The 24,875-nt window shown below is 62.9% G+C and overlaps 4 protein-coding genes across 5 annotated transcripts in view; 3 read left to right on the top strand and 1 right to left on the bottom strand.

Moving 5' to 3' along the window:
* The window catches only part of DIS3L2 (DIS3 like 3'-5' exoribonuclease 2), a 194,895-nt gene extending 190,894 nt beyond the window's left edge, over positions 1 to 4,001 (top strand). Inside the window, exons 20-21 of the mRNA XM_086618081.1 lie at positions 662 to 763; positions 3,523 to 4,001. Coding sequence (XP_086474207.1) covers positions 662 to 763; positions 3,523 to 3,621 — 201 coding nt within the window. The 3' untranslated portion in view covers positions 3,622 to 4,001. The remainder of the gene's footprint in view (positions 1 to 661; positions 764 to 3,522) is intronic.
* A 1,487-nt stretch (positions 4,002 to 5,488) lies between these two features.
* LOC104378347 (alkaline phosphatase, germ cell type-like) lies at positions 5,489 to 8,807 on the top strand. The gene is made up of 11 exons (XM_086618207.1): positions 5,489 to 5,561; positions 6,171 to 6,287; positions 6,479 to 6,594; positions 6,675 to 6,849; positions 6,954 to 7,126; positions 7,200 to 7,334; positions 7,415 to 7,484; positions 7,600 to 7,734; positions 7,849 to 8,040; positions 8,189 to 8,305; positions 8,521 to 8,807. Exons 1-11 carry the CDS (start codon positions 5,489 to 5,491, stop codon positions 8,805 to 8,807), a joined length of 1,590 nt encoding a protein of 529 aa, XP_086474333.1.
* Positions 8,808 to 9,613: 806 nt separating this feature from the next.
* On the top strand, positions 9,614 to 12,801 carry LOC104378345 (intestinal-type alkaline phosphatase-like). Its single transcript, XM_086618630.1, has 11 exons — positions 9,614 to 9,683; positions 10,217 to 10,333; positions 10,449 to 10,564; positions 10,798 to 10,972; positions 11,118 to 11,290; positions 11,377 to 11,511; positions 11,602 to 11,674; positions 11,760 to 11,898; positions 12,000 to 12,205; positions 12,344 to 12,454; positions 12,539 to 12,801. Exons 1-11 carry the CDS (start codon positions 9,614 to 9,616, stop codon positions 12,799 to 12,801), a joined length of 1,578 nt encoding a protein of 525 aa, XP_086474756.1.
* A 945-nt stretch (positions 12,802 to 13,746) lies between these two features.
* Positions 13,747 to 21,753, bottom strand: ECEL1 (endothelin converting enzyme like 1). Of its 2 annotated transcripts, none has more exons than XM_086618048.1 (17): positions 21,010 to 21,753; positions 19,173 to 19,241; positions 18,921 to 19,031; positions 18,275 to 18,367; positions 17,901 to 18,025; positions 17,247 to 17,469; positions 16,996 to 17,094; positions 16,831 to 16,905; positions 16,257 to 16,354; positions 15,986 to 16,044; positions 15,771 to 15,822; positions 15,527 to 15,594; positions 15,284 to 15,408; positions 14,942 to 15,007; positions 14,641 to 14,736; positions 14,089 to 14,165; positions 13,747 to 13,846 (listed from the first exon to the last, which is right to left on the bottom strand). In XM_086618048.1, exons 1-17 carry the CDS (start codon positions 21,751 to 21,753, stop codon positions 13,747 to 13,749), a joined length of 2,280 nt encoding a protein of 759 aa, XP_086474174.1. The 2 variants fall into 2 exon arrangements, with proteins under 2 accessions (XP_086474174.1, XP_086474173.1); XM_086618047.1 differs by having other exon boundaries at positions 16,251 to 16,354.
* Positions 21,754 to 24,875: the final 3,122 nt, after the last annotated feature.

Raw genomic sequence — 24,875 nt, forward strand, 5'->3', positions numbered from 1 at the left:
GCAGCCTGGCATCATCGGAGGCAGTGACTGTCCTGGTGCCCTTCTGTGCCAGCCCTACAGCCAGCAGAGCTGCACCCGAGCCGGACTAGCTGGAGGGGAGGGAGCCTTCATGGAGCTTCCCCTCCATCCCTTGGCCCCAGGCAGGCATGAGAGGCTGCAGGGGTCTGGAGCAGCCCAGTCTCTGAGGACCAGCTTCTCCCTGCTATGTGCTGGGAGTGATCTAGTCTGGGTAAAAGAGAATAAAGATACATTCAGAGAAACAGAGATCATTGTGGAGCTGAAGCAAGGAAAGGGAGCGAGGCTGGTTTTCATTTCATTTAATCAGAGGGTAGATGTGGGACTGTGACAGCACCACTGTGGGCCAGCACCTGCGGTTAGTGACAGCGTCTTCTCTTAATAACCTGGTTATATGGCTGGCAATGACATCTTTAAACAGGACATATAGTGTGATATATGGGCTGTTTGTGTATCACAGCAGCCCCTGATTTACGTGCCAGGCTCCAGCTCACGGGCTGCTGCATCCCGGCTGTTAAAGAGCTGCAGAGGCAGCGTGCTGGGCAGAAGCAGCGTCGTACCCATCCTCAGGTGAGGTGGAGGGGTAGAGCTGAATGGGGGGATGTTCAGGGCCACAGGCTGTTCCCAACACTCTCCCTTCCCGCAGGCGCTGCCCTTACTGGGCTTCCACTTCCAGAAGGTGGGCAGGAAGCCAGAGTTGACACTCATGTGGGAGCCAGAGAAGCTGGAGCAGGAATCTGTGCCCCAGGTAAGACATCCCAGCACAGGACAGGCTCACAACACCATGGGGCTGGCATGGAGGCTGGGTGCAACATGAGAATCCCACGATCTCCACAGGGACGGGTCCGGGAGGCTGGACTGCCTCGCAGGTTGCAGGTCCTGCTGTCCCTCTGTGTCTGCTCCCCAGTGAGTCCAATCTCAGCTTCAACGTCCTCTCCCATTCAGCGCTGCTTCTTTTTATCACTGCCTCTTCATCTGACCCCTCCATGGCCTTCAGACTCTGCCCTGCCTGCTGTATGCCCTGCCTCCCAATTCAGTTTCCTTCAGGAATTGAATTAACATGCTGTTTACTTCCTTCTTCCAGATCATCAATTAAGATATTAAGTAAGATCAAGCCTAAGGCAGCTCCCATCTAGACCCTTCCCCCCATCCAGGCATTCCTTGCTGCCTCACTGGCACAGCCTTTCCTTCGGGTTTCCATCCCTGTGATAGGGTTGAGACCAAATTAGAAGGAATTTTTTAAGTCAGACTTCCTGAAATGCAGTGTCAAATGGTTTAACAGCATCTAGAAATCTCTCTCTGGTGTCCCTGTCATCTATTAACTCGGTAACTCAATCAAAGGGAGCAATCGCATTTGTCTGGCATGATTAAGTAGTATTTCTCTGCCAACTATTGTCTGGCGTCACTATAAAGTCACAGCTGTGCTGACCTGCTGTGATCCCTGCTGCTGCCTGGGCGCGGATGGCAGGGCTGAATCCCAGCCTCTCCCTGCACCGCTCCAGGGACTCTGCACTTGAACCCCAATTCCAACCAAGCCCAGTGCAACCCATCCTTGTCCACCTACGGCTGGATGCAAAGAGCTCCTAATACAGGGCCAGACTGACCCTTCCAGCTAGTATGGTGCGTGTCCTGGGGAGTCCCGTCCTTCCCAGGGAAGATGCGGTCAGAGCTCGCCGAGCTGCCCCGACTGCTGCAGGCATTTCTGCAGGCCTCCCTCCCTTTGAAGCTGAGCTTTCCTTTCCCATCTTGGCTCAGAGAAGCCCCCTGGACACGGTTCCTCCTTTCCTACAGGAGCGAGTATCACTTACACCCGAGCAGGGACTCGCGTGAAAAATGATGCCCCAGCATGAGCAGGGCCCATTTTGGTTAAGCAAACACTCAGCAATAGAGGGATCTCATCCACGAACCCTCCACGCCTTCTAAGAAAACACCGGAGCCCTCCCCTGGGAGCAGACTGTGAGCTGTCCTCTGAGCCAGCAGATCCCCAAGTCGATAAATCTCCAGCCCCGGGATGAGCCTGATCCCACGGGAGCCATGCTGAACCATGGGAGATGTCACCCAGACACTCTGCGGCACTGAGCACCCCCTGCTCCCCACCTGGCCCCGGTGCTTGGCCTCTGCTCAGCCAGGCAGCAGGAGCGTTGGGGAAGGCTGGCTGTGAGAAGGTGTGCAGAGTCTGGGCTGGCTGGTCCTGCAGCAGAGGGGAGGTGTTGCTCCAGCTCTCCCCCAGCTCCGGGAGCTGGCCACGATCTTGGTAGGCATCACTCAGGGCTTGAGCATGAAGTGGAGCTAAGGCTCGGGGGATTTGATGTGAAATCGTGCTGTTCCCCAGCAGTTCAGCAAAGGGATGGGGCAGGATTGCAAGGGAGAGCCTTGAGGTGGGGGGCTGCCCCATAGCCACTGCCCTGTGTGCTCCTGCAGGGATGGGCAGGGGACTGGTGGTGGGCAGCCAGCAGCTATGTGGGCAGCCGCCTACTAAAGGATTTCCCTGTGGTTTGCTCCTTGCTGGCCAGTTTGATATGTTTAAGTCTCAATGAGATTTTCCTGCTCTGAATGATTAATCTGGAGCAGCCGGCGCTGGATGAGCTGGGAAGGGTTTGACAAGGTTATGCTGGTGGCTCTGTGCCCGCTTCTGTTGCGGGCCAGCCCCAAGCAGATGTCCCCGTCGAGCCCTGCTGCAGCACAGGGCTCGGGGACAGGCTCTGGCAAGCGAAGTCCCCAAATGCCTGGCCATGACCCCGGGACAGCCCCTTCCCGGTGTCCCAGCCAGCCTGTTCACCGTGCCTCATGGGTAGACCTGATCGATGCTTTATGCCTTTAATCCACACAACTGCACAAAGAGACACAGTCGGAGAACCGGGGAGGTGGCAGCAGGCAGCGGCGCGTTCCTGAACAGGAGGGATTGATTTTCTGGGGTCTTTATTCCCTTCCATCTCTCTCATCCATTGTGCTCCCTTCCCAGATCTCCTCTCACTGAGGGAGCACAGGGGAGGTCATTCCTTCCTTGCAGAATGCTGAGAAAATACTGGGCATCATGTGGAAAACCCTTCTTGCCGCAGCTCCGTGTTGGCGCTTGGCCAAGTTGCTTCATTAAGGGATGATGTGCATTCACTGGCTGGAGAAGGGACACATGGGCAGGCTTTAGGGGAGGTTGGGATCCAAAACCGAGGGCACAATCACCCACGCTCCTTCCCAGAAGAACAAGACTGGGGCTTGATGAGGCTGGAATAAGTGAGGATTTGGGAGATTCTTTTAGGTTGATTTGAGTTCCCTGGCTGGGTTTGCAGCCCGATGGTGTTGCCCTTGGAGATACTGCATCCAGCCCCAGCCCTAGGAGCACCCTGGACCCCAGCAGAGCTGTCTGAAGCTGTCCTGCCCCATGCCCCAGCTCCTGATGGGTGCCGCAGCAGAGGCAGCAAAAGCCAGCGCAGCTCTCAGCAAATCCTGGTGTGATGCTGAGCCACATGAAAAACCCTGTTCTCTACATTTTTCTCTCCCTCACCGAAGGTGATCACCATTTTCACACTGGTGGAGGTCGTGCTGATGTCGGACGGTGTCCCACTTAAGTACAGTGCTGTGCTGAAGAGACCGAGCTCGGAGAAGTGAGCACCCTGGGCTGCGCGTGCTCCCCACTGCTGACACTCGTCACCTCCTGGACACCTGGCGGGGATGGAGGGGACCCACCAGGAGTTTGGGCTTTTGAGTTTTAAAACCGATGCTGGTTTATTTCTGGTTTGAATTTTAACTCCGACTGAGAGCGGGGCTCAGGGCTTGAGCCTGCCCCAGGCAGAACATTTTTACTCTCCGATATTTTTAGCTTGATGCTTTCTTTTTTTTTCTTTTAAGGCAGCGGTGTCTGTCTCCAGCCACAGGTGCCCGTGGTGAGGGCCGAGTGGGGACGTGTGTCCCCGGGAACAGAGAGGGTCTGGCTCCAGCATCCCAGGTGGGATGTGGTGGGGTGTTGGTGGGGTGCAGCCATGGGGCCATGCAGGAGGGTTTCTTGCAGGGTTGTATGTCATGTAATAAAATCCGGGTCAGCAGCTGCGTGGGGTGCTCATGCAGGTTTTATTTTGCATTTCCCTGGCCAGGAATCCCTGCAATAACTCATCTCCCAGGCAGCCCGGTGCCTTCCTCTGCCTGCGGCTTCCTGGGCATTGTGAAATCCAGGCGTCCTCGCCGCCTCCCCCAGCCCCGGCATGTGCTCTGCCGGAGGGTGTGGGGGATCAGGTGGATGGTGCTCCCGGCTCCCGCTCCGGCAGCTAATCCCTCAGTCTGAGCCTTGACGGGGAGTTACCAGGTGTCTGCTCCAGCCCTTTACACCCTGGTCTCCAGCCAAACCCCATTTGGGGACCCTGCAGCACCATGTCCCTTCTCCCTGCCACTTGTGAGAGCAAGCATCCGGCCCCTCGCAGACCGACCAGCCCCTCTGTAGTGTCCAGGCACCTCTGCCGGCTCGTCATCCCCATGTCCCCTACCTGTGCCATGTGGGATGTCTCCAGGTACACTGGCTGCTCTGGCAGCCTCCACTTTGTCACCCCAGTGGGGACAGGCAGCCGTGAGCAGTGGCTGGTGGATGTCTGGCAAGAAGGAGTGGATCCATGTGCCAGGTGGGGAAGGGGCTCTGCTTCCCTCTGGCTCCTCCGTGTGACAGGTGTGGCCCTGGCACGGACACATCTGCCCTTCGCAGGAGCCAGGAGCTCAGCACAGCTGGGCTGCCCAGTGCAGGGTGGAGATCGGCCCTGGTGCGTGTCGGGGCTGGGTACAGCATGCTGCCCAGGAGCTGGCAAGTGGTGAAAGCCACCAGGGTCTCCTGGCGTCCCCAGGAGCTGCGCTGCTGGTGGTGTTCTTGCACATGGCTTGGTACAAGCACATGTAGACGTCGCCTTTGAACCTGGGAGTGGGTGGGAGCAGCCTGTTCCTCCTGGATCTCCGTGCTGGGTGCCAGTGACACAGGGCTGTTCCCTGCCCGCAGCAGGTACATCACTGTGTGGGTGTGCTGGCACCGGCTGTCCCAGGGCCTGAAGGGCAGCATGTGACCACATCCCCTGGGAGAGGGAACCTGAGGACACTGACACCAAAAGCAAGATGTTCTCCCTCTGCCCCTCAGCCCGGTGTCCCCCTCCTCAGGTTTGTCTCGAGGTCTACAAGGCCAACCCAGCCTGGATCTGCTCAACCTGTCTGCAAAAACAGCACTTTGTCCTGCGCCCTCCCTGCTGCTCCCCGGGCTGCCACCGTGGGAGCTGGAGGGGCTGGAGGTCCCCCCTGGCTGGAGCGGGGCAGGGTTGGCCCCGGGGCAGAGGGTCTGGAGCACTGGGAGGGCCCTGGGCAGGGCTGGGAGATAGTCCCTGAATGTTATCAGCCCATCGTCTCACGCTTGGCGGGGCTCAGCCCTCGGGACAGGGAAGGGCCATAAAGGGCTGTCCCCCCACCTTGGTCACAGGCTGCATTTGGGAAGAGAACCGGGGTGGGTAGCATGGGGCGGCTGCTCTCCCCTGGGACCTGCCTTCTCCTCTGCCTCTTCGCCCGGCTCGCTGCCGCAGCCTCAGGTGACAGGGGATGTGTGGGACGGTGGGGGGTAGGAGCCCTTGGCGGGGGGGCAGTGGGGCTGGTGCCACATCTCTGGGGGTCTCCGGGCACCCTGTCACCTCCCCATGGGATATCAGCAAAGGCAAACCTTCTCGGCCACCTCGAGGCGGTTTGAGACCTCAACCTTTGAATGGGTTTGTCACCGCCCCGACCAAAGCAGCCCCTGTTCCCATTCCCCCCCTGAGCCCCACTGCCCCCTCACCCCCTGGCAGTGGCTTTGGATCAATAGCCACAGCCGGCTGCGGTTGCCCAGGCATGGCACACTCACTGCGGGGGGCTGATGCTCAGGCACCTCATCCCCTCTGCTGAGAGGCACGAGGAACTTCCCTGCCAAACTGTGCCTCAGTTTCCCTCTCTGCAGATGGGCTCTGGGCAATGCTGGAGTTGCCAAAGACTGGGCTGATCCCCAGAGGGGTCCTGGCCCCTCCGAGACCCCCAGGGAGGGGGATCAGAGCAGCTAAATTCACCTTGGGTAGAGACGCCCACTTTGGTCCTGGGGGAGGATATCTGTGGGGACCCTGAGGGTGCCCAGTGCCCTCACACACCCCCAGCTCTGCTCTCGCCTCCAGACGCTGAGAAGACCCCGGACTACTGGAACGATGGGGCCAGGAGGAGGCTGGAGTCAGCCCTGGCCTTGCAGCCAGTGGCACAGCGGGCCAAAAACATCATCCTCTTCATGGGTGATGGTGAGTCCTCTGGGTCCCAGCCAGGCCTCATGGCTCCATGGCTTGGCAGCCGCTGGAGGACATGGCTGGTGAGAGGATGGGGCTGGCACAGGTCCTGTCCTGCCCAGCTGGCCCCAGGCACTGCCTGGGGAGGGTAGGACCATCCCCGGTTGCCAGCCCTGTGCCACTCCATGGCTCTGCCATGCCCACAGGCATGGGGCTGTCCACAGTGTCGGCAGCTCGGATCTACAAGGGGCAGCTAGCCGGCGGCTCGGGCGAGGAGAGCGTCTTGGCCATGGAGACCTTTCCCCACATGGCCCTGGCCAAGGTGAGTGGGGCAGTGCCAGGGTGGAGGGGCAGGCCACCCTACCCCTGCCCAAAACCCCACTAGCCCCTGCTTGCTTCCAGACCTACACCATCGACCGGCAGGTGCCCGACAGTGCTGGCACGGGCACAGCCTACCTCTGTGGAGTGAAGAGCAATGCCAAGACACTGGGGCTGAGCGGGGCAGCTGTCTACGGCAAATGCCGTACTGCCTTCGGCAACGAGGTGGACTCCATCCTGCACCGGGCCAGGCTGGCGGGTACGGGGCAGCAGGAAACCCTGTCCTAGAACCCGGCATGGCATGGCCATCCCAAGCCGTGCAGGGCTGGATGGGCTCCCTGCAAACCCTTGCCCGTGCTGCAGGCAAGTCAGTGGGCATCGTGACGACCACGCGGGTGCAGCATGCGTCCCCCGGGGCAGCCTACGCCCACTCAGCCAGCCGGAGCTGGTACGCCGATGCCGACATGCCCAAGGAGGCATTGCGGGACGGCTGCAAGGACATCGCCTACCAACTGGTGCACAACACGGACATCAACGTGAGCTGGGGAGCGGGCGTGGGAGGGAGGGGACGCCAGGGATGCAAGGAGGGTCTGCTGAGTTCCCTGGCAGGTGATCCTGGGTGGTGGGCGGATGTACATGACTCCCAAGAGGACTCCAGACCCCGAGTACCCGGAGGACCCGGCTCAGAGCGGCACCAGGAAGGATGGCGTCAACTTGATTGCCGAATGGCTGAGTGCCAAGCAGGTACCATGCCACAGAGGAGGAGACAATGATGCCGGGCGTGGGGCACGTGCCGTTGGCACCAGCTCTGTTCTCACTGGCAGGGTGCCCGCTATGTCTGGGACAAGAAGGGTCTAGATGAGGTTGAGGATGACTCCGTGAGCCACCTGATGGGTGAGAGCACCACTGACTGTGCCATTGGCAGCACCTCCGCTTCCTCCCTGATCCGGGGTGCTGGTGGGGTCACGAAACAACTCTAGTGCGGACCCCTCCCACCCCACTCCCCCAGGCCTCTTCGAGCCCAAGGACATGAAGTACGAGCTGAACCGCAATGCCTCCACGGACCCCTCCATCGTGGAGATGACGGAAAAGGCCATTCGCATCCTGCGCAGGAATCCCAATGGCTTCTTCCTCTTCGTGGAAGATGAGTAGCCCCAGGCGGGCAGCGTGACTGGGGCTGGTGTGGGATGTGGGTCCTGGGAGAAGGTGGGTGTCCCAGGGGACTGAGGAGGGGGTGACGTACACCTTCCCTGTGCACGTGGCAGGATCGACCACGGCCACCACAGTGGCCGTGCCAAGCAGGCGCTGATGGAGGCCATCATGCTGGACCGGGCGGTGGCGCGGGCGGGCGAGCTCACCTCCCCCTCCGACACCCTGACCGTGGTGACAGCCGATCACTCTCATGTCTTCACCTTCGGAGGAAACACGCTGCGCGGCACCTCCATCTTCGGTGGGTCCTGGGGCGGGGCAGTGACCATCCCTGCTCCCACACCCCCTTTTGCTCCCACTGGAGGCTGAGTGGCCAAGACGGGGAGCTGGGGTGAGGAACTGGGCTGGGACAGGGAGGTCATGGTGACTTTCCCTGCTCCCTGTGCCAGGGCTGGCCCCCAAGAAAGCCAAGGACAAGCGAGCCTACACCAGCATCCTCTATGGCAACGGACCTGGCTACAGCATCCGTGACGGAAGCCGCCCAGCCGCCAGCCTCCCCGCTGCAGGTAGGAGCCTGCTGGGTATGGGGTGGGGGACGCAGAGTGGCTGGGGGCAGCATCCCATGGGCATGGCCGCTGGGGTCCCGGTACCACCGCGTGGTTCAGGTGTCCCTTGGGCAGGAATGGCCCCTATGCTGGGGTGATGGGAGCTGCCCTCCCATCCCTGCCATGGGTATGGGAGCCTGCTGCCCCCAGCCCCATGTCTTCTACCTTTCCTGCAGAGGACAAGGACTACAGGCAGCAGGCAGCCGTGCCCCTGGACACAGAGACCCACAGCGGGGAGGATGTGGTGGTGCTGGCCCAGGGCCCCATGGCCCACCTCTTCCACGGGGTTCAGGAGCAGCACTACATCGCCCACGCCATGGCCTATGCCGCCTGCCTTGAGCCCTACGCTGCCGAGCCTGGGTGCAGGACAGCCCGCAGGGCCTCCCACAGCACCCAGCACTCCCCCCAACCCCTGCTTGCCCTCCTGGCCCTCTGCACAGCTGCCCACGTGGTGGGGGGCTGAGAGACCCCGGCCGAGCCCCACTTCAGCCTGGGCTGCCCAGTCCCTGCCCCGGAGCCGCCTCAAGCCACCTCATCGAAGGTCTCGGCAGCCAGGTCCCCACTGTGGCCAGGATCAAGGGATGCAATAAAACACAGATTGTACGTCTCCATCTGCCGTGTGAGGGTTTGCAGCAGCGGTCACCTCCTTAGTCACTGCCTCATGCCTCAGTTTCCCCAGGCAGTCATGGCTCTTGGCTCCCCCCATGGGATCAGCACTGGAGGCATTGGGGTGAAGGAGGCGATGAAATGAGGGTGAGATGTGCCAGCCTGGGGCATAGTACACAAGGGCTGGTACTTTTCCAGCAAGGACTGAACAAGGAGCAAAGTTTTAGTCCCCATCGGTGGATATTGCTCAAGAGAATGCTGGGCAGAGAGCAGGGCTGTTCGGTACTTGAGTGACCACCAAGTGCTTCCGATGCCTCCTTTGCCCCAGGTCTGAGGCTGAGCTGCCTTTGGCACCCCAGGCCAAGGCATTTTTCCCCCTGGCACTGCAGCACCACAGCCAGGGTGGGCAACGGCACCTGCCAGGCGCTACCCATCCCCTTGCCCCCCAAGTCTGTCTGTTCCCCCAGCAACAATACGGAGGTGTCTGCAGCCCAGCTCCTTGGCCTTTGTGCCCTCTGTGTAGCAGGACGCCAGGCTGTCTGGTATCAGAGATGTGCCGAACCCCTCCACACACCCTGCGAGGGCTGAGTCTGGTCCAAAGTCCCTGCCAGATCTGCTGGAGCTGCAGACACTGCCAGCGGCATTGAGCTACGGAATCTCACCATGCAGCTCCTGGCATGCCTCTCCCTTTGCCTGAGCCTCTGGGTAGGGTTCAGCACTGCTGCCATCCCAGGTGGGGACAAGGATGGGAATGGGTGGCTGGCTGGCTGCAGCAGGTGCCCGGGGAAGTGGGGCATCCAGCATGGCACCAGCCTGACTGGCCGCAGAGAGGGTTTGGGGAGGGGAGCAGGGGCTGCCCTGCTCTGCAAGGGTTAATGGGGTTTACCCTCACTTTTCTGAGGACCTTGAGACATTTTCCCCTTGTGGAGTCAGGTTCCTGCTTGCTTCTGGGCTGGGGGGGGAGTCTGGGGGAAGTGCCCATCGCCTCCCCTCCTCCATGGATGTGACCCCATCCCACCTGCCAGATAATTCACCCCATCACGTCCCCGTTTGCTCACCCTCATTCTTCTCTGCCCCAGGACCCCTGAGCCAGGCAGTGGGTGCAAGCCCATGTGGTCTCCCCCCACCCCAAACAGCACCCTGACCCCCTCAGTCCGTGTCAGAGGAGGCCCAGCATGGGGATGCCCAGGGAGCGAGTACCCCGGGGGGTGCGGGTGCCCTGGCAGTGCGGGTGAGCTGGGCCTGAGGGGTGCTGCCCTGTCCCAGCGGAGGAGGAGGAGCCATCCTTCTGGAACAAGCAGGCAGCCGCAGCCATCGAGGCCACCTTCGAGATCCAGCCCAGGATAAGCCAAGCCAAAAACCTCATCCTCTTCCTGGGCGATGGTGAGTCCCGCTGACACCCGCGACAGGCAGACCGGCATCGCTGCTGCCCCGCAGAGCTGGGTGCGGGGAGGGCACCCAGTCCAGAGGGTGACCAGGACCCTCTCTCCTTGCCCAGGACTCGGGATCCCCACCATCACGGCCACCCGCATCCTAAAGGGGCAGGAGCAAGGGAATTTGGGCCCCGAGACCCCCCTCGCCCTGGATACTTTCCCCTATGTGGCTCTCTCCAAGGTAAATCCCCACCATGCCGGGCACAAGGGCAGGATGATGCCAGGCATGGGGCCAGGGTGATGCCATGGAGCTGCTGGCACAGAAGCACCTCAGAAATGCATGTATGGGGTGCACAGGGCCCCTGCCCATCTCACACTTGTCCTCGGGTGAACGAATGAGTGTGGCAAGGGGTGCTGGGGCAGGGGGGCACCCCACTGGATGGAGGTCCTGAGTCTGGCACGTGTCCTCGGCAGACATACAACGTGGACCGGCAGGTCCCTGATAGCGCGGGGACAGCCACAGCCTACCTCTGCGGGGTGAAGGGCAACTACCAGACGGTGGGGCTGAGCGCGGCTGCCCGCTACTCGCAGTGCAACACCACAGAGGGCAACGAGGTGGTCTCGGTGCTGGAGCGAGCCCGAAAAGCTGGTAACGGGGGTGCAGGGCTGTGGGAGGACTTTGTGGGGACAAAGGGTGTCATGGTGGAGGCTGCTCCTCCATGAGTACCCCAGGGCTCGACAGCGCGCGACCCAGCATTGCCCTTCGGAGGCCTGACGGATTGGGGGGCTGGCAGGGAAGGCGGTGGGTATCGTGACAACGACGCGGGTACAGCACGCGTCACCCTCGGGGACCTACGCCCACGTGGTGAACCGCAACTGGTACGCGGACGCCAGCATGCCCACGGACACCCGCCAACAGGGCTGCAAGGACATCGCCTGGCAGCTGGTTCACAACGTCGACATCAACGTGAGCACCCGTGCGTGGAGGGGAAGCAGGGACTGACCCCTCCCCAGGCACCCCTGCTAACGCTGCACCCGTCTTGTCCTCTCCAGGTGATCTTAGGGGGCGGTCGGAAATACATGACCCCCGTGGGGACACCTGACCCCGAGTATCCCACCTACGACACGCAGAACGGGACGCGCGAGGATGGGAATAACCTCATTGACATGTGGCTGGAAGCACGGCCAGTGGGTGTCATGGGTGGGGACAACCCTCTGCCCACTGCCCCTGGGGGCAGGGCCAGGCATCCACTAATTCCCCATGGGATCTGCCCACAGGGTGCCCGCTATGTCTGGAACAGGACGGAGATGCTGGCTGCTGCTGCTGACTCCAGCGTGAATTATTTGATGGGTAACAAACGTCCTGTGCACCGGGACCTGGCAGCCACCGGGACGCGTGCAGACGCTGAGGCCATCCCCAACGTGTCCCCTCCCAGGTCTCTTCGAACCTGCAGACATGAAGTACAACCTGGAGCGCAACACCACCTTGGACCCGTCACTCACCGAGATGATGGAGGCGGCCATCACCATTCTGAGCAGGAATGCCAACGGCTTCTACCTCTTTGTGGAAGATAAGTCAGGGCCGGTGCCCCTATGGCAGGCGAGAGGGGGGTTCTGCGTCTCGGGGTGGGGGGTAAGGGTTGGGAGTGCTGCCAGTGGTCCCCAGCCCACCGCAGGTGCCTGTCTGCAGGTGGCAGGATTGACCACGGCCACCACAGCAGTGCAGCCCATAAGGCGCTGACAGAGGCAGTGGAGTTTGACCGAGCCATCGAGCGGGCAGGTGCCCTGACTGATGAGGCGCAGACCCTCACCGTAGTCACTGCTGACCACTCGCATGTCTTCTCCTTCGGTGGCTATACCCTGCGCGGCTCCTCCATCTTTGGTAGGGCTCTACCCAGCTGCTGGTAGCAGGGCACAGCCCTGTGCTGGGCACTGCCGGCTCTGGGGCACCCTGGCTGCGGCCAGAGGGGTGATACGGAGGTTCTTGGCTGATCTCCGCTCTCCATCACCCCTTCCCCAGGTCTGGCACCCAGCAAAGCTGCTGACCAGAAGAACTACACATCCATCCTCTATGGGAACGGACCGGGCTACCCAGGCTCCAACCGGACCGACGTGGACGGTGACACAGCCGGTGAGGGCACAGGGACCACAGCTGGGTGGTGGGATGGGGCTGGGGGCCACCGCTGCCCCCCTCACCCCCTCTCCCCCTCCCCAGAGCAGTACAACTACTTGCAGCAGGCGGCGGTGCCCCTCGACTCAGAGACCCACGGCGGTGAGGATGTGCCCATCCTGGCCAAGGGCCCCATGGCCCACCTCTTCCACGGGGTGCAGGAGCAGACCTATGTGGCCCACGCCATGGCCTACGCCGCCTGCCTCGAGCCCTACACCACCTGCCGCCAGCGTGACTCTGCCCCCGGCGCCCACGCCACTCCCCTGGCCCTGCTCCTGCCCACCCTCCTCCTGCCCCTCTTCCACTGACCCCAAGGATCCCCACAGGCACTGCTGGACCCATGTACCCCCGTCCCCACGGCCTGTGGCACCCATGGTGGCTGGCAGCTCTTTGGAGCATCCCAGTTCAGATGCAGCAGCCAATGGTCACTGAATCCTGGGCACAGGGGGGCCCAACGCCACCCACATAGGGTGCTCGGTGGTTAATAAAAGCAGGGTGTGCTGCTGGTGGGACAGGTGTGTTAGTGGTGTGTGGGTGCCTGTGCCATGTGGGCAGGGCTGGGGGTGCTCTCTGCTGCTGCCCGTCCCTGCGTGGCACCCGGCCACAGCCCCTTGCACCCACCCAGCATATCCAGTGCTTTATTGACCAGAAACAGCAGCAGAAAATACAGCAGGCATCCGTGTCCTCGCGCTCCCGGGGCAGGCTGGCATCACCCAGCCCCAAGCCCTGCCAGCTGTGCCCACCCGTACAGGGAACAGGATGAGGCTGGCACAGGGGGTGCCAGGGAGGGCACTGGGGGGGGGCTTTTGGCACAGGGCAGCCCCACGGCAACTCTGGTTTACTCTCCCTGCCTCGACTGGCGCTGGGCTGGATGTGGTAGGGCTGGGTGAAGGGTTTGGGGTGGGTGGGCGGAAGAGGGCGTACATGGGTGCTTGGGGTTGCCCTGCATTGCCTAGTTCCTCCACGGGAACTCAGCCCCCCCGTCAGTTCTCAGGGCAGGGATTAGAAAGGGGATGGGCAGGAGGCAGCTGCCTCTGGGCAGGAGCTCATGCCCACCCCAAGTGTCTCCTCACTGCCTCCACCCCTCTGATGGGTGCCTGCCTTTGGGGGTTGACCCCCTGTATCACCCAGGGGTGCTCCCTTTGCCTGGAGAGTAGGAGGGGGAGACGGGTGGAAGTGGGGAGTGGGGATGAGGTGGCACAGGGGCAGGGATGGGGACAGGGGGGTGCCAGCCTGCTGAGGGAGGAACGGCCTCACCACACTGAGCACTTGTGCACTGGGTTCATGGGTGAGTTCTTGGGGCAGTGGAAAACCCGTCCGAACTCCTCGAACTGCGAGACGCTGCCCAGGACCCTGCCAGGAGAGGGAGGCAATTCAGAACTGGGTTACCCTCTGCCACCCCTGCTGCTGCCACGCACCCTGTTTGGGGCACCCGCTCACCCCAGCAGCACCCCCTCCCCTGTCCCAGGGGTGCGCACCCAGAGCCAGCTGGTGCCAGCACCCCAAAGGGTGCCCATCCCACTTTGCACGGCACTGTCAGCTGTGGGGAAGGCTGGCGCCTGCCGTGGCCCCCCTATTTGGGGGCCAGCTGGTACCTGTAGTGCTCTGGAGCATGCTTGTCCGTCAGCACCTGCAGGTAGATGGACTGGGATCGCCGCTTGATGCACCAGTTCTGCAGGGGGAAAGGACCTCGAGCGTGAACTGGGTGGGGGACCCTGGGTCTTGGCACCCACTGGGGCCTGTGGGGTCCTGGCACCCACCAGGGCATGATGACCTTTCTGACTGCTAGAGGACTAGGGCAGCAATGCCCCATTTGTGCTTGTTATTGTGGGGTCTCCTGGAAGCCTGTGTTTGCAGTATGGGTGGGCTGGTAGAGCATAGGGGCATGGTTGTTGTAGGGTCTCCTGGGGTTGTGGCATCTTTGGAGATGATGGGGGAGACACACATGTTTGTAGGGTCCCCAGGAGCAGCAGGGCAGAGCCCCATACCCAGAGCACAGGACCTGTTAATGGAACTGAGCCCAGCTCCTGGCCATGGGCACTGGGCCCCCCAGGGCTCTCATCTCATCCCTCAGAGCCACCTGCTCCACACAGGGTGACCCCCACATACCCCGGTGCATGTCACACATGGGGAGGGCAGGGGCTCACCTGGGCAAAGGCAATGAAGAAGAGCTGGTCATGGGTGTATTTCAGGTGGTGCAGGGGGTGCTCAGGTCCGTGCTCCCGCACCCACTTCTGGTAAGCCTGGAGAACAAGGGGCACCCTCAGCATGGGCTGGGTGCTCCTCAAACCCCCCCGACCCCCCCAGCAAGCAGAATCATGCCCACTCTCTGATGCAGGGAGCAAGGTGAGGATGGGGGAGTTGCCTGCCTACTCAGCGGGGATGGCATCAGCAGCTGCCCCAGGGCCCTGCCAGGGCCATGACACCCCAGGGTTGGGGGAAACTTACGTAGTAGGCGAGTTTGAGCCCCCCCATGTCAGCAATGTTTTCCCCCAGCGTGTGTTTGCCATTCACCTGCAGAGAGAGGACAGTAATGGGATGAGCAGAGATGGCCCACTCTGCCAGGCATCCCCCCTTCCCCACGGGGGCACCAAGGCTGTGCCTCAGTTTCCCTCACCCAAGGCCCTGAGGCATTTCCCAGCTGGGGTGTGATGAGTTGTTGGGTCTCAGGGCTGGGCAGGGCAGAGCCGTGCTCTCTCTCAGATACCCAGCCCCAGCAACAGAGCAGTAGGGACCCCCCCACGGGGCAGCGTGTGCCCGGACATTGCCCGGTGGGCGAGGGGCTCTCACCCGCTGGTTGTAGACAGTGAAGTTGTCGTAGAGGTTAACGATACACTGCGCCTTCTTCAGGAACTTGCTGTATGACCGCTCCGTCCACCAGTGCACCAGGTTCCCGTGCCGGTCGTACTGTCCCCCTGCCAAGGCAACCACCACCACTCGTCATGCCAAGAGATACAGGTGTCCTGCCCAGCTGTCCAGCTGCCCCCCATCCACCCACCTCCCATCCCAGCACTGGGTGGGGGGGTCACTCACCCCAGTCATCATAGCCGTGGGTCAGCTCGTGCCCGATGATGGTGCCAATCCCACCGTAGTTCAGAGACCTATTTGGGGAGGGAGTGGAGGTGAGAGAGTGGAGGGCATGGTGCCAGCAGGGATGGTGGTGACACCAGGAACTGGTATCCCCATACCCTGCCCGGGCACCCCCTGTTCATGCCCCTGTCCCCAGCCCCATACCCTGCCCTGGCACCCCCCAGCCATGCCCCAGCCCCACACTCACTGCGGAAACTCAGGGTCATAGAGGGTGGGCTGCAGGATGCCAGCAGGGAACACTGGGGACACAAGACAGCATTGCAGTTGGGAGAGCACCCTGCCCCATGCCCACCTGCAACATCACCTGGCACCGGGGGTCCCTGTGCCATGCCCCCCCACCCCTAGCCCTCTCTACACCTCCACCCCGCGGGGCGAAGCCCGGGGGTCCGGGCGATGCCTCACCCATCTGGTTCTTGTTGGGCAGGTAGTAGGCGTTCAGTGCCTGGGGAGGCAGCAGCCACCTGCAAGGAGAGACAGCGGTGCCAGGCTGTGGGGCACCTGGGGCACGGAAATGCCACCCCCCCTTGCACAGCCAGGGGGGCAGGGGGAGTGTTCCTGGCTTGCCCTGTGCGCTCCTGCCTACACCCTGTGGGGTGCAACCGGGCAGGGGGACAGGGGGCATTGGTGGGGCTATGGTGTGCCACCTCCAGGGCAAGGTGATACCCACGCGGACTTGTCCACCTCCTGCCGGATCTTCTTCACCGAGAGCCTGATGCCGAAGGCGATGCTGTTGAGTATGTTCTTGAAGTAGGTCTTCTCATCCACCTCGAACTGGGGGGGCACGGCCATGTCAGGGGAGATGCCAGTCCCAAATGCCAGCCCCAAGAGTGTGAGGAGCACAGCTGGGGTGTCCTCCTAGCCCTATGAGCCATGGGGACACAGGGTGTGGGGCTGTGCCCGTGGGCTGGATGTGGCATGAGTATGTCCTATGCTGTGTGCCCATGTGGGCAGCTGCATCTTCATCACCTCCATGGGCTCCCTGGCCCGTGCTGGCACCCTCAGCTGTTGCTGAGCTCTGGGGGGGTGCGATGTGGGGAAGGGGACACCATCCCAGACCCCAGGGACAGCGTGGCACTGCCCATGTGGCTGTAGCTGTGCGAGTAGTGGGTACAATGAGCTACCAGGAGTTGGCTTGTTTTGAAGTAGCATCTCCCCATCCTGGTCTCCGCAGACCTGGAGGCGGATTTTGGGACCATCTCCCCACTCCGCATCCCCATACCCCGATGTGGCCCTGGGCCAACCCTTGCCTCATATTCCTTGTCAATGGCCTCCGGCTTCAGCAGGAAATCAGGGTACCCGATCATCACCATCATGTATCGGAGCTGTGGGTAAAGCGAGTGATGGGTTCAAGTCCCCATCCGACGTGCCCCTGGGCCGTGGTGGAGGCAAAGGTCCATGCTGAGCGCTGCTACCTTGGCCCTGGCTGCTCTCCGGGTCTCCTCATCCATCCAGTCAAGCTCATCCAGGCGCTGGTCCAGGATATATTTGATGTCCTCAACCAGCTGCTGCACCTACGGTGGGTCACCACAGCTGCTGGCATGGTGTCCTTGCCACCCATCACCCTGCCAGACAGCCCTCAGGGGGGTGCCAGGTGGTGGCAGGCACCTCAGCAAGGCGACAGGAGAAATGCAATGACTTCGTGCCCACAGTCAGCATCACCTACCTTTGCCTTGCTGGCAGAGGAGAAGTGCTCCTCGACAAAGAGGGCGCCCAGGGCCATGCCAAAGTGCTTATTGGCCTGGCTTAGGCAGATCTTGCCCAGCTCGAGCTGCTTCTCGTTGCCCTCCATCTCCTTGGAGAGCTCATGGATGGCATCACGGAAGGGGGTGGAGAGGTGCTCGCTCAGCACCACCACGATGCGCCACAACATGTAGTTGTGAAGGATCCTGGTGACGGGGATAAAGATCAGCCCCCCAACACTGAGCATGTCCCCAGGCACATGGGAAGGGTGAGGAGCATGCACCAGGGTGGGGACACCCCTGCTCGGGGACCAGGCAGGTCACCAGGGTGGCCGTGTCTGGTGGCAGCACAGGGACGAGCTCGCACTGTGTCCCTCTCTGGTGCTGTGTGATGAGTCTGGTGACCACTAGCGTGGCAGGGGGGCTCCGTGAGTGGCCAAGCACGACCAGGGTGCTGTGGGGCTCACAACAGTGCCTTCTCCCAGGAACTTTCCTGGGGTCCCCATGCCCAGCCTGGCCTCCCCAGGATGGCGGTGATGGAGGGGACCAGCCACAGCTGCCCTGTACCCACTCCCATTGCCAGCCCCCTGCCAGGCTGGGGAAGGTGCTGGGGCACAGGGCGTGCCAGCCCCCCTCACCTGCTGGGCGTCACGCGGATGAGGTCAGACACCTTGTGCATGTAGTCAGTGGCCAGCAGCACCACCTCCTCCTCCTCCGAGAAGTTGTCATGGAAGATGCGGTCCAGCAAGCGCTTCCACTTGAGCTGCCAGGGTGGGCATCATCAGGGGGGCAGAAGGACCCTCCCCTCCATGTCACTTTAGAGGGAACCCCCTCCAGGCTTTCCAGCTTCCCACCACCCCTTCCCACCCAAAAAAGTGCAGGGTGAATTCATCACCCTCAAGGGGACTTATCAGGGGGGCAGCAAGGACATGGAGCAGGGGAACAGGGGCAAGTGTGGGGCACAGGGCAGACGGGGGATATGGGGTGGCAGGCTGGGACTAGGGATACTCACCGTGGGGGTGATGCGCTGCAGCTCACCCAGGGTTACTTTGTGGTACATGCTGCTGACGTCCCTCCGCACGTCATCATACTCGGACACCGTGATCTGCGCGGGTAGGCATGGCTGTCACCATCCCACTGCCCGACTTTGGGTGGCACAGGGACGGGGCACAGGGATGGGGCTGACCCACATCCCTCCTGGCTCCCTGGCCCAGGAACCCTCTGCTGCCAGTGAGGCCCTGAGGGCTGGTCATGAGGTCCCCAAGGAGTTGGGGTACCTGAGGGCTGGGTACAGGGGTCCTCCAATGCCAAGACTAGAATCCCCAGGAGCTGGACATGGAGTCCTCAAGGGTCTGGAGGGGGTTCACAAGGACATGACATGGGGGTCCCCAAGGACTGAAGTGGTTGTCCCAAGGGCTGGGACTGGAGGTTCTCAAGATGTTGGGAATGGGGTCCTGGAAGACCTGCCACAGGGTCTTAAGGGGCTAGGATCCCCAAGGGCCAGGCATGAAGGTCCCAAGGGCTGGGAGTGGAGGTTCCCAAGGGGATTGGGATGGGATCCCTAAGGACCAGGCATGGAGGTCCCCAGAGATCTGCAACTGGGATCCCCAAGGGCTGGCCAGGGGCACCCCAAAGCCCAAGGCAGACATCTCCCTCACATTGGCAAGGTGTTGCTCTAGCTGCAGGATCTCTTGGGCCTTCTGCTCCACGTGCTCGGCCCCCAGGAGGGTGAGCAGCCGCTCCATGAACACTCGGTACGCAGCCAGGATCTGTGCCAAGGGAAGGGATGCTGAGTGCCACCCTGGTCCCAGCACTGCAGACAGCAGGGTGCCCTCCCTCTGCCACCCATGCTGGGTGCTGATCCCTCTCCTGGTGTCCCCATGCCTGCAGCATTGGTGGCCCTCACTCACCTTCTCGCTCTCCTCATCCTGCCCCAGGTAGAGTGTCCGTTCGGGCAGCGTCAGCCCATCCTGGTCGATCTGGGGGGAGATGGCGGCAGTGGGTGAGCAGGGGGCGGGGGGGAGAGGGGGTGGCAGTGCTAGACAAGGCACCCCTCACCTTCCCCTGTATTGCAGGGTGCCCCTTGTGCCCCAGGAGCTGTGGGGTGGTGGGGTGTGTGTCAGCCCTGAGCACAGGCAGGTCCTGTGCCTCAGTTTCCCTCCTGCTAGAAGGTGCTGGAGCTGCATTGAGCAGGGTGCAATGGGCTGGGGGTGCTGGGTGGGGGGCAGACCCCTCCTCCATGGCCTGGCTTGTGCCTGATCCACTGACTGCCCCATAACCTGCCCTATGCCAGCACCACACTCTGCCCCATCCCTGCCCCATGCTGGCCCCACACCTGCCCCACAGCTGGTCCTGCTCCCGTGCTGCCCCACAGGGAGCTGCAGGGAAGACACACGCCTCATGGATACCCCCGCTCTACACACACACCCCCACACCCACACACACACCCCCACACACCCACCCCCAGCCCCAGACACGCTATCCTATAGCCACAGGCACAGCCTCTATCCCATACACACACCGGAACACGCTTGCACGTACATACACACACACACCTGTAACTCACCCCTAATGACACACACCTATGCATAGTCACCCCCCTACGCATGCACCATCTAGTGTACCCCCCCCTCCACACACACACACACACACACACACACACACTCGCCCCCCGCCCCTTTTCTCTCCGGCTCACCCCCTCTGCGTGTCCCCCCACCAGCCTCTCCCCCCACCCACCCCGTCGCACCCATCTCTCGCCCCGCCCACCCCGTCACACCCATCTCCCCCCGCCCACCCCGTCGCACCCATCTCCCCCGCCCCGTCTCACCCATCTCCCCCCGCCCGCCCCGTCGCACCCGGTGCACCCCCGCTCCCTCCCGCTCAGCCCCGCCCGCCCGCCCCGTTCCCCGTGACACACGCTCCCCCTAGTGTACACCCGCGCGGCCCGTCAGCGCGGGGCCCTCACGCTCGCTCACACTCACCCTCACACTCATCCTCACTCCCACCACCCCCCCTTCCACCACCACCGCCCCCGGCCCCACCATGTCACAGGGAGCGGGGAGGCAGCATCCCCACCACTGCATCCCCCCAGTGCCCCCGCCATCCCCAGCACTTCATCCTCACCGTGCTATTGCTGTGCCCCTCAACATGCTCCCACACCCACCATGGGTGCCGAGGCTTGGTCACCCTGACAAAGCCCACCCATGTCCCGGTGGCACCACAGGGTGAGGGACACAAGCTGGCAGGGACGGGGAAGGCTGACAAAGCTGTGGGCAACTACCCTGGCACCCTGGCCAGGTGCTGTGGGGCCAGCAGGCAGCCCCCTGTCACCTCCCAGAGTTTGACTCCTGTGTGCAGATGGCAGCCAGGATGCCAAGGTGAGGGGCTTGGCCACTCACACTCTGGATACCTTGGTGCCCCACTGCGCTGTCCCCAGCACCCAGGTGGGCAGCATCGCCTCACTCTGTACGTCCCCTCACCCATCTCCCCCTGCTCACATCACCCCTTGATCCTGGAGGTGCCACCCTCACCCCAGGGCATCCTGACATCGAGTTCCCACGATGGGGAGATGGGGGTGGTCCCCAGGGACAGGGGATGTCCCAAGCCTGGCCACCTGCTGCAGCCAAACCCACACACCAGGCAAGCACCCAGTGCCACCACAACAAGGACAGTGCCACCCGGGAGCTGTCACTGGCACAGATGGGTGGCTGGGGTAGGGGGACAGTCCCAGCGGCAGGATGCCCTCACCCGGATGACGTAGCGGGAGGTGTTCTTCTCGTCCAGGCTGACGGTGAGGGAGAAGAGCACGGCAGCGCTGTAGACCCCCTGCGTCTTGTAGAGCAGCTCGTTGAGGTCCCCGCGGCCTGGGGGAGCGTCCCAGCCACCGCACTCCCCGATGACCTCCAGCATGGGCCGTGGGCCCAGCCGGTCAATCTCAGCCCGGTCCAGGCAGGAGCGGAAAAACTCCTTGACCTTTCTCTCCGCCGAGGCAGGGGCTCGGCGCCGCACGGGGCGGCTCAGCAGTGCCCGCAGCTTGGCCTCGTTCTGCTCGGCGATGGCCCCAATGGTGCCGTACACCAGCTTGTCCTCGGGAATGCCGTGTCGCCGGAGCCAGCCGCCGCAGGCGAAGGAGTAGAAGTCCTGGCAGGGGTCGATGGTGGCATCCATGTTGGCGCTGAGGAAGCGGGATGCCCGCAGGAAGGCCTTCTTCTCCTGGCATCCCTCCAGGCAGTAGCTGTCCCCTTCAGCCGCCAGGTACTTGAGGACCAACATGCACGTCAAGATGACGCAGAGCCCCGCAGCGAACACCAGCCCTGAGAGCAGGCAGACTTCCCGGCGGCTCCAGCGTGGCAGCCCCCCGCGGCGTTTCTTGGCCCCGGTGCCCAGCTGGAGGGCAAAGCCGTTGGGCAGGGTGCCGCTCTGGTACTTGCTCACGTACTTCACCTCCTGAAACTCGTCGTAGTGGGCCGTCAACGAGTAGGTCTTCTCCATGGCCGGGGATGGGGCTCTCTGTGGGCAGTGTGGGCACAGGGGGCTCAGGGTAGGCGGAGGGCAGGCTCTGGTACCCCACAGTTCATGCTGGAGCCGTGCCCGCCATGGGGAGGTGGTGGAGGGTGCCTGGGTGAGTCAGGAAGCTCCTGGAAAAGGCAGAGGAGGTGGTTGCGGAGGGGGTGGGGTTGGGAGGAGCAAGGAAAGGGGGATTGCTTCTTGCTGTCATTGTCGCCTGCATCACTGTCTCTGCCTGTGTGCCCCGCTGGTGGCACTGGGACCTGGCCCTGGTGTCAGGATCTCAGTGGCAGCTCTACCCCGTGGCTGTCCCCTCTGCCAGCCCCTCTGGTGACAGGGCAGGGTCCTGCCTGCACGATCCCGGGCGGGTCTCAGCCCCTGACATGGCTCCATCCCACCCACCCACCCAGCACACCAGCAGGAGCACCCACACCAGGTGGATGTTCAAGGTGGTCCAGCTTCCCAGCCTGGATGGGGAACAGGGCTGCCAGTCCCTCTGGGTGGGATATGGAGCGAGGTGAGCAGCTTGGGGAAGGGGGGCTCTGGGAAGATTTGAGGGGCTTTGGGGAGATTTGCAGGGGAAGGCATTGGGTTGGGGCGTTGCGGGTTGGGTCGGATTGCGTGGCCCTGCGTCAGGTTGCATCTCGTTGCACCGTGGTGCATGGCGTTGCATTGTGTTGGGTTGGGTTGCAGAGCGCCGTGTTGCATTGCGTTGTGTCAAATTGTGGTGCGGTGCGTGATGTGTGCGCAAAGTTAATTCCAGTCTGGGGGGGAGCCCTGGACCCTATGGACATCTCACAGAAACCCCCTCCTCCCCACCATCCACTCAACCCAACCCCTCTCTGCTGGATGGTGCCGAATGGGCAGGGGTGTCTGGCAGGGGCGCCATGCCCATTAGGAGGGGGGGTCTGCCCATGGGGAAAGGAGGGTGAGGGCATAGGTGGGTTGTGGGGGCTTCAAAAGGGGACCCCAATCCTTGCTAGGTGTAGAACGGCATCCAGATTTGCAAGTGGGGGAGGACAGGCTGGGGACAAAGAGCCACTCGGAAGCTGGCCAATATCCCCGCGGCAGGGCCCCCCAAGCCCTGCAGCCCCTGCTCCCTCCGCAACTTGGGCAAAGTTGTGCCCCGGCGCCGAAACCCGGAGGTGCCCGTTCCGGGGAGCTGCCGCCGCCGCCACCGGAAAGTTTGCAGGGCTGGCAGCGGGCACGGTGCGGCGCGGCGGGGCGCGGGGGGGCGGGGGAGTGTCCGGGATGCTCGGGGGATGCTAGCCGGGATGCTGCCCAGGATACTCGGGGAATGTTCGGGGGGTGCTTGGGGAACGCTGCCCAGGATTCACGGAGGATGCTGCCCGGGATGCTCGGAAGGTGCTTGCCGGGATGCTCGGGAGATGCTCGGGAGGTGCTCGCCAGGATGATGCCTGTGGTGCTCGGGGGATGCTCGAGGGTTGCTCGAGGGTTGCTCGAAGGTTGCTCGAGAGATGCTCGGGAAGTGCTGCCCGGGATGATGCCCGGGATGTTCGGGGGATGCTCGCGGGGTGCCCGCCGGCAAGCTCAGGAAGCGCTCCCTGGGCTGCTCGGGGGGTGCTTACCGGGCTACTCACCGAGGTACTCGGGGGATGCTCAGGGGATGTTTCCCGGAACGCTGCCCGGCACGTCCGCGGGTGCTCGGGGGTTGCTCATCGCTTGCTCACCCAGACACTTGGGGGATGCTCCCGGGATGCTCGGGGGACGCTGCCCGGGATGCTCGGGGATGCTGCCCGGGATGCTCGAGGGGTGGTCGGGGGTCCTCACCGGCTTGCTCGGAGGATGTCAGCAGGCTGCCCGGGGCTGCTGGCGGGCTGGGCCGGCGCTGCCCGTCCGGCTGCGCACCCCGCGCTCCGCTCCGCGCCCCGCGCCGCGGCTGGCGGAGCGGCGGGGCCGGAGGGAGGCAGCGGGGCGGGGAGGGGGTGGCGTCTCCAGCCCGGCTCTCCCGCAGGCCAGGCTCCATTAACGAGATTATTATGCAAATGGAGCAGCCCTATGCCACCCGTCAGCCTTACCTCATCCCCGCCGGCGGGGAGGCAGGGCAGGGAGGTCCCCGGGCCCCCTACCCCGGGGGGCCTGGCACAGGGCTGGCATCGCCACTCCGCCTGGCACCCCCCGTCGGGGACCCTGCTACCACCCCCCGGCAGCCCGTCACTCCAGAGGGGCAGGGGTGGGCACAGCCGGTGGCCTGTGCCGAGCGCATCCCGCCAGCTCGACACCCCCCGCCGTGCCCGGGCACCCTGGGGGGCCCGTCCCGTCCTGCCAGGGTGGGTGCACGGAAGAAGGTCTGTGAGTGGGCAGGAGAAGGAGCCCGGGAGGCTCCGAGTGAGAGGGTGGGCACGGGGGGTGTCACGGGGTGGCATGGGGAGGGGGCTATGCACACACACACACACACACACACACACACAGAGACACATTTGAAGGTCCGGGAATATTAAAACTGCATTGCAGATAAATCCCCAACATAAATATCGTGAGCCGCTCTGCCACGGGGGGGCCCAGCAAGGAGATTTATAGCCCAGCTATTCCCACCGCCCGCGGCGGTCCCCCACAACGGCCATGTACCCTGGCTCCATCCTGCCTGCCATGCTCAGGGGTGCCCTGCCACCCTCACCCGCCGTGCCTGCACAACCCTGGGAGTTTGGAGGGGGCCCTGGGTCTTCCTGGGTGCTGGGGTGGGAGCCCCAGGCAGTGCATACAGGATGCTGTGTCACCTGCGGCACAGGGACCCTGCTTGTCATGGGACAGGTGGCTCAGCTGGCGTGGGACCCGCTGCCTTGTCCAGTGGGCACTGTGGGCCAGTCCCAGGCACAGCTCTCACTGCCTGGGGTGGCTGAGGCTGCACGATCCTGTGCAGGGATGCTGGGGTGCTGGGCATAGCCCAGGCAAGGTGCATACGTCAGCACCAAGACATGACAGCCCATGCACAGGTCGTGGCACACATGTACATCACATGTGCACCCAGGCACACCGACACGCACCAGTGCAGACACACACACACTGTAACGCCCCCCCCACTACATCATGAGCAGCCATCCAGCTCCCTACAGGCACATGTGCCCTGGCACGCTCATGTACACACT

Source organism: Tauraco erythrolophus, chromosome 11 (assembly GCF_009769465.1).
Source record: "Tauraco erythrolophus isolate bTauEry1 chromosome 11, bTauEry1.pri, whole genome shotgun sequence".
In the NCBI taxonomy this organism is placed as follows: Eukaryota; Metazoa; Chordata; class Aves; order Musophagiformes; family Musophagidae; genus Tauraco; species Tauraco erythrolophus.

What these genes read in the sequence shown, in the direction of transcription:
- LOC104378345 (XM_086618630.1), top strand. Translation starts at nt 9,614, where the DNA reads ATGCAGCTCCTGGCATGCCTCTCCCTTTGCCTGAGCCTCTGGGTAGGG. An exon ending in TACCTCTTTGTGGAAGATAA is followed by an intron (nt 11,899 to 11,999) that starts GTCAGGGCCGGT and finishes AGCCCACCGCAG; the next exon opens with GTGCCTGTCTGCAGGTGGCA. An exon ending in GCGCGGCTCCTCCATCTTTG is followed by an intron (nt 12,206 to 12,343) that starts GTAGGGCTCTAC and finishes CCCCTTCCCCAG; the next exon opens with GTCTGGCACCCAGCAAAGCT.
- ECEL1 (XM_086618047.1), bottom strand. Translation starts at nt 21,753, where the DNA reads ATGGAGAAGACCTACTCGTTGACGGCCCACTACGACGAGTTTCAGGAG. An exon ending in CCTCCCGCTACGTCATCCGG is followed by an intron (nt 19,242 to 21,009) that starts GTGAGGGCATCC and finishes ATCTCCCCCCAG; the next exon opens with ATCGACCAGGATGGGCTGAC. An exon ending in CCACGGCTATGATGACTGGG is followed by an intron (nt 15,409 to 15,526) that starts GTGAGTGACCCC and finishes TTGCCTTGGCAG; the next exon opens with GGGGACAGTACGACCGGCAC.
- LOC104378347 (XM_086618207.1), top strand. Translation starts at nt 5,489, where the DNA reads ATGGGGCGGCTGCTCTCCCCTGGGACCTGCCTTCTCCTCTGCCTCTTC. An exon ending in AATGGCTGAGTGCCAAGCAG is followed by an intron (nt 7,335 to 7,414) that starts GTACCATGCCAC and finishes TCTCACTGGCAG; the next exon opens with GGTGCCCGCTATGTCTGGGA. An exon ending in CTCCGTGAGCCACCTGATGG is followed by an intron (nt 7,485 to 7,599) that starts GTGAGAGCACCA and finishes CCACTCCCCCAG; the next exon opens with GCCTCTTCGAGCCCAAGGAC.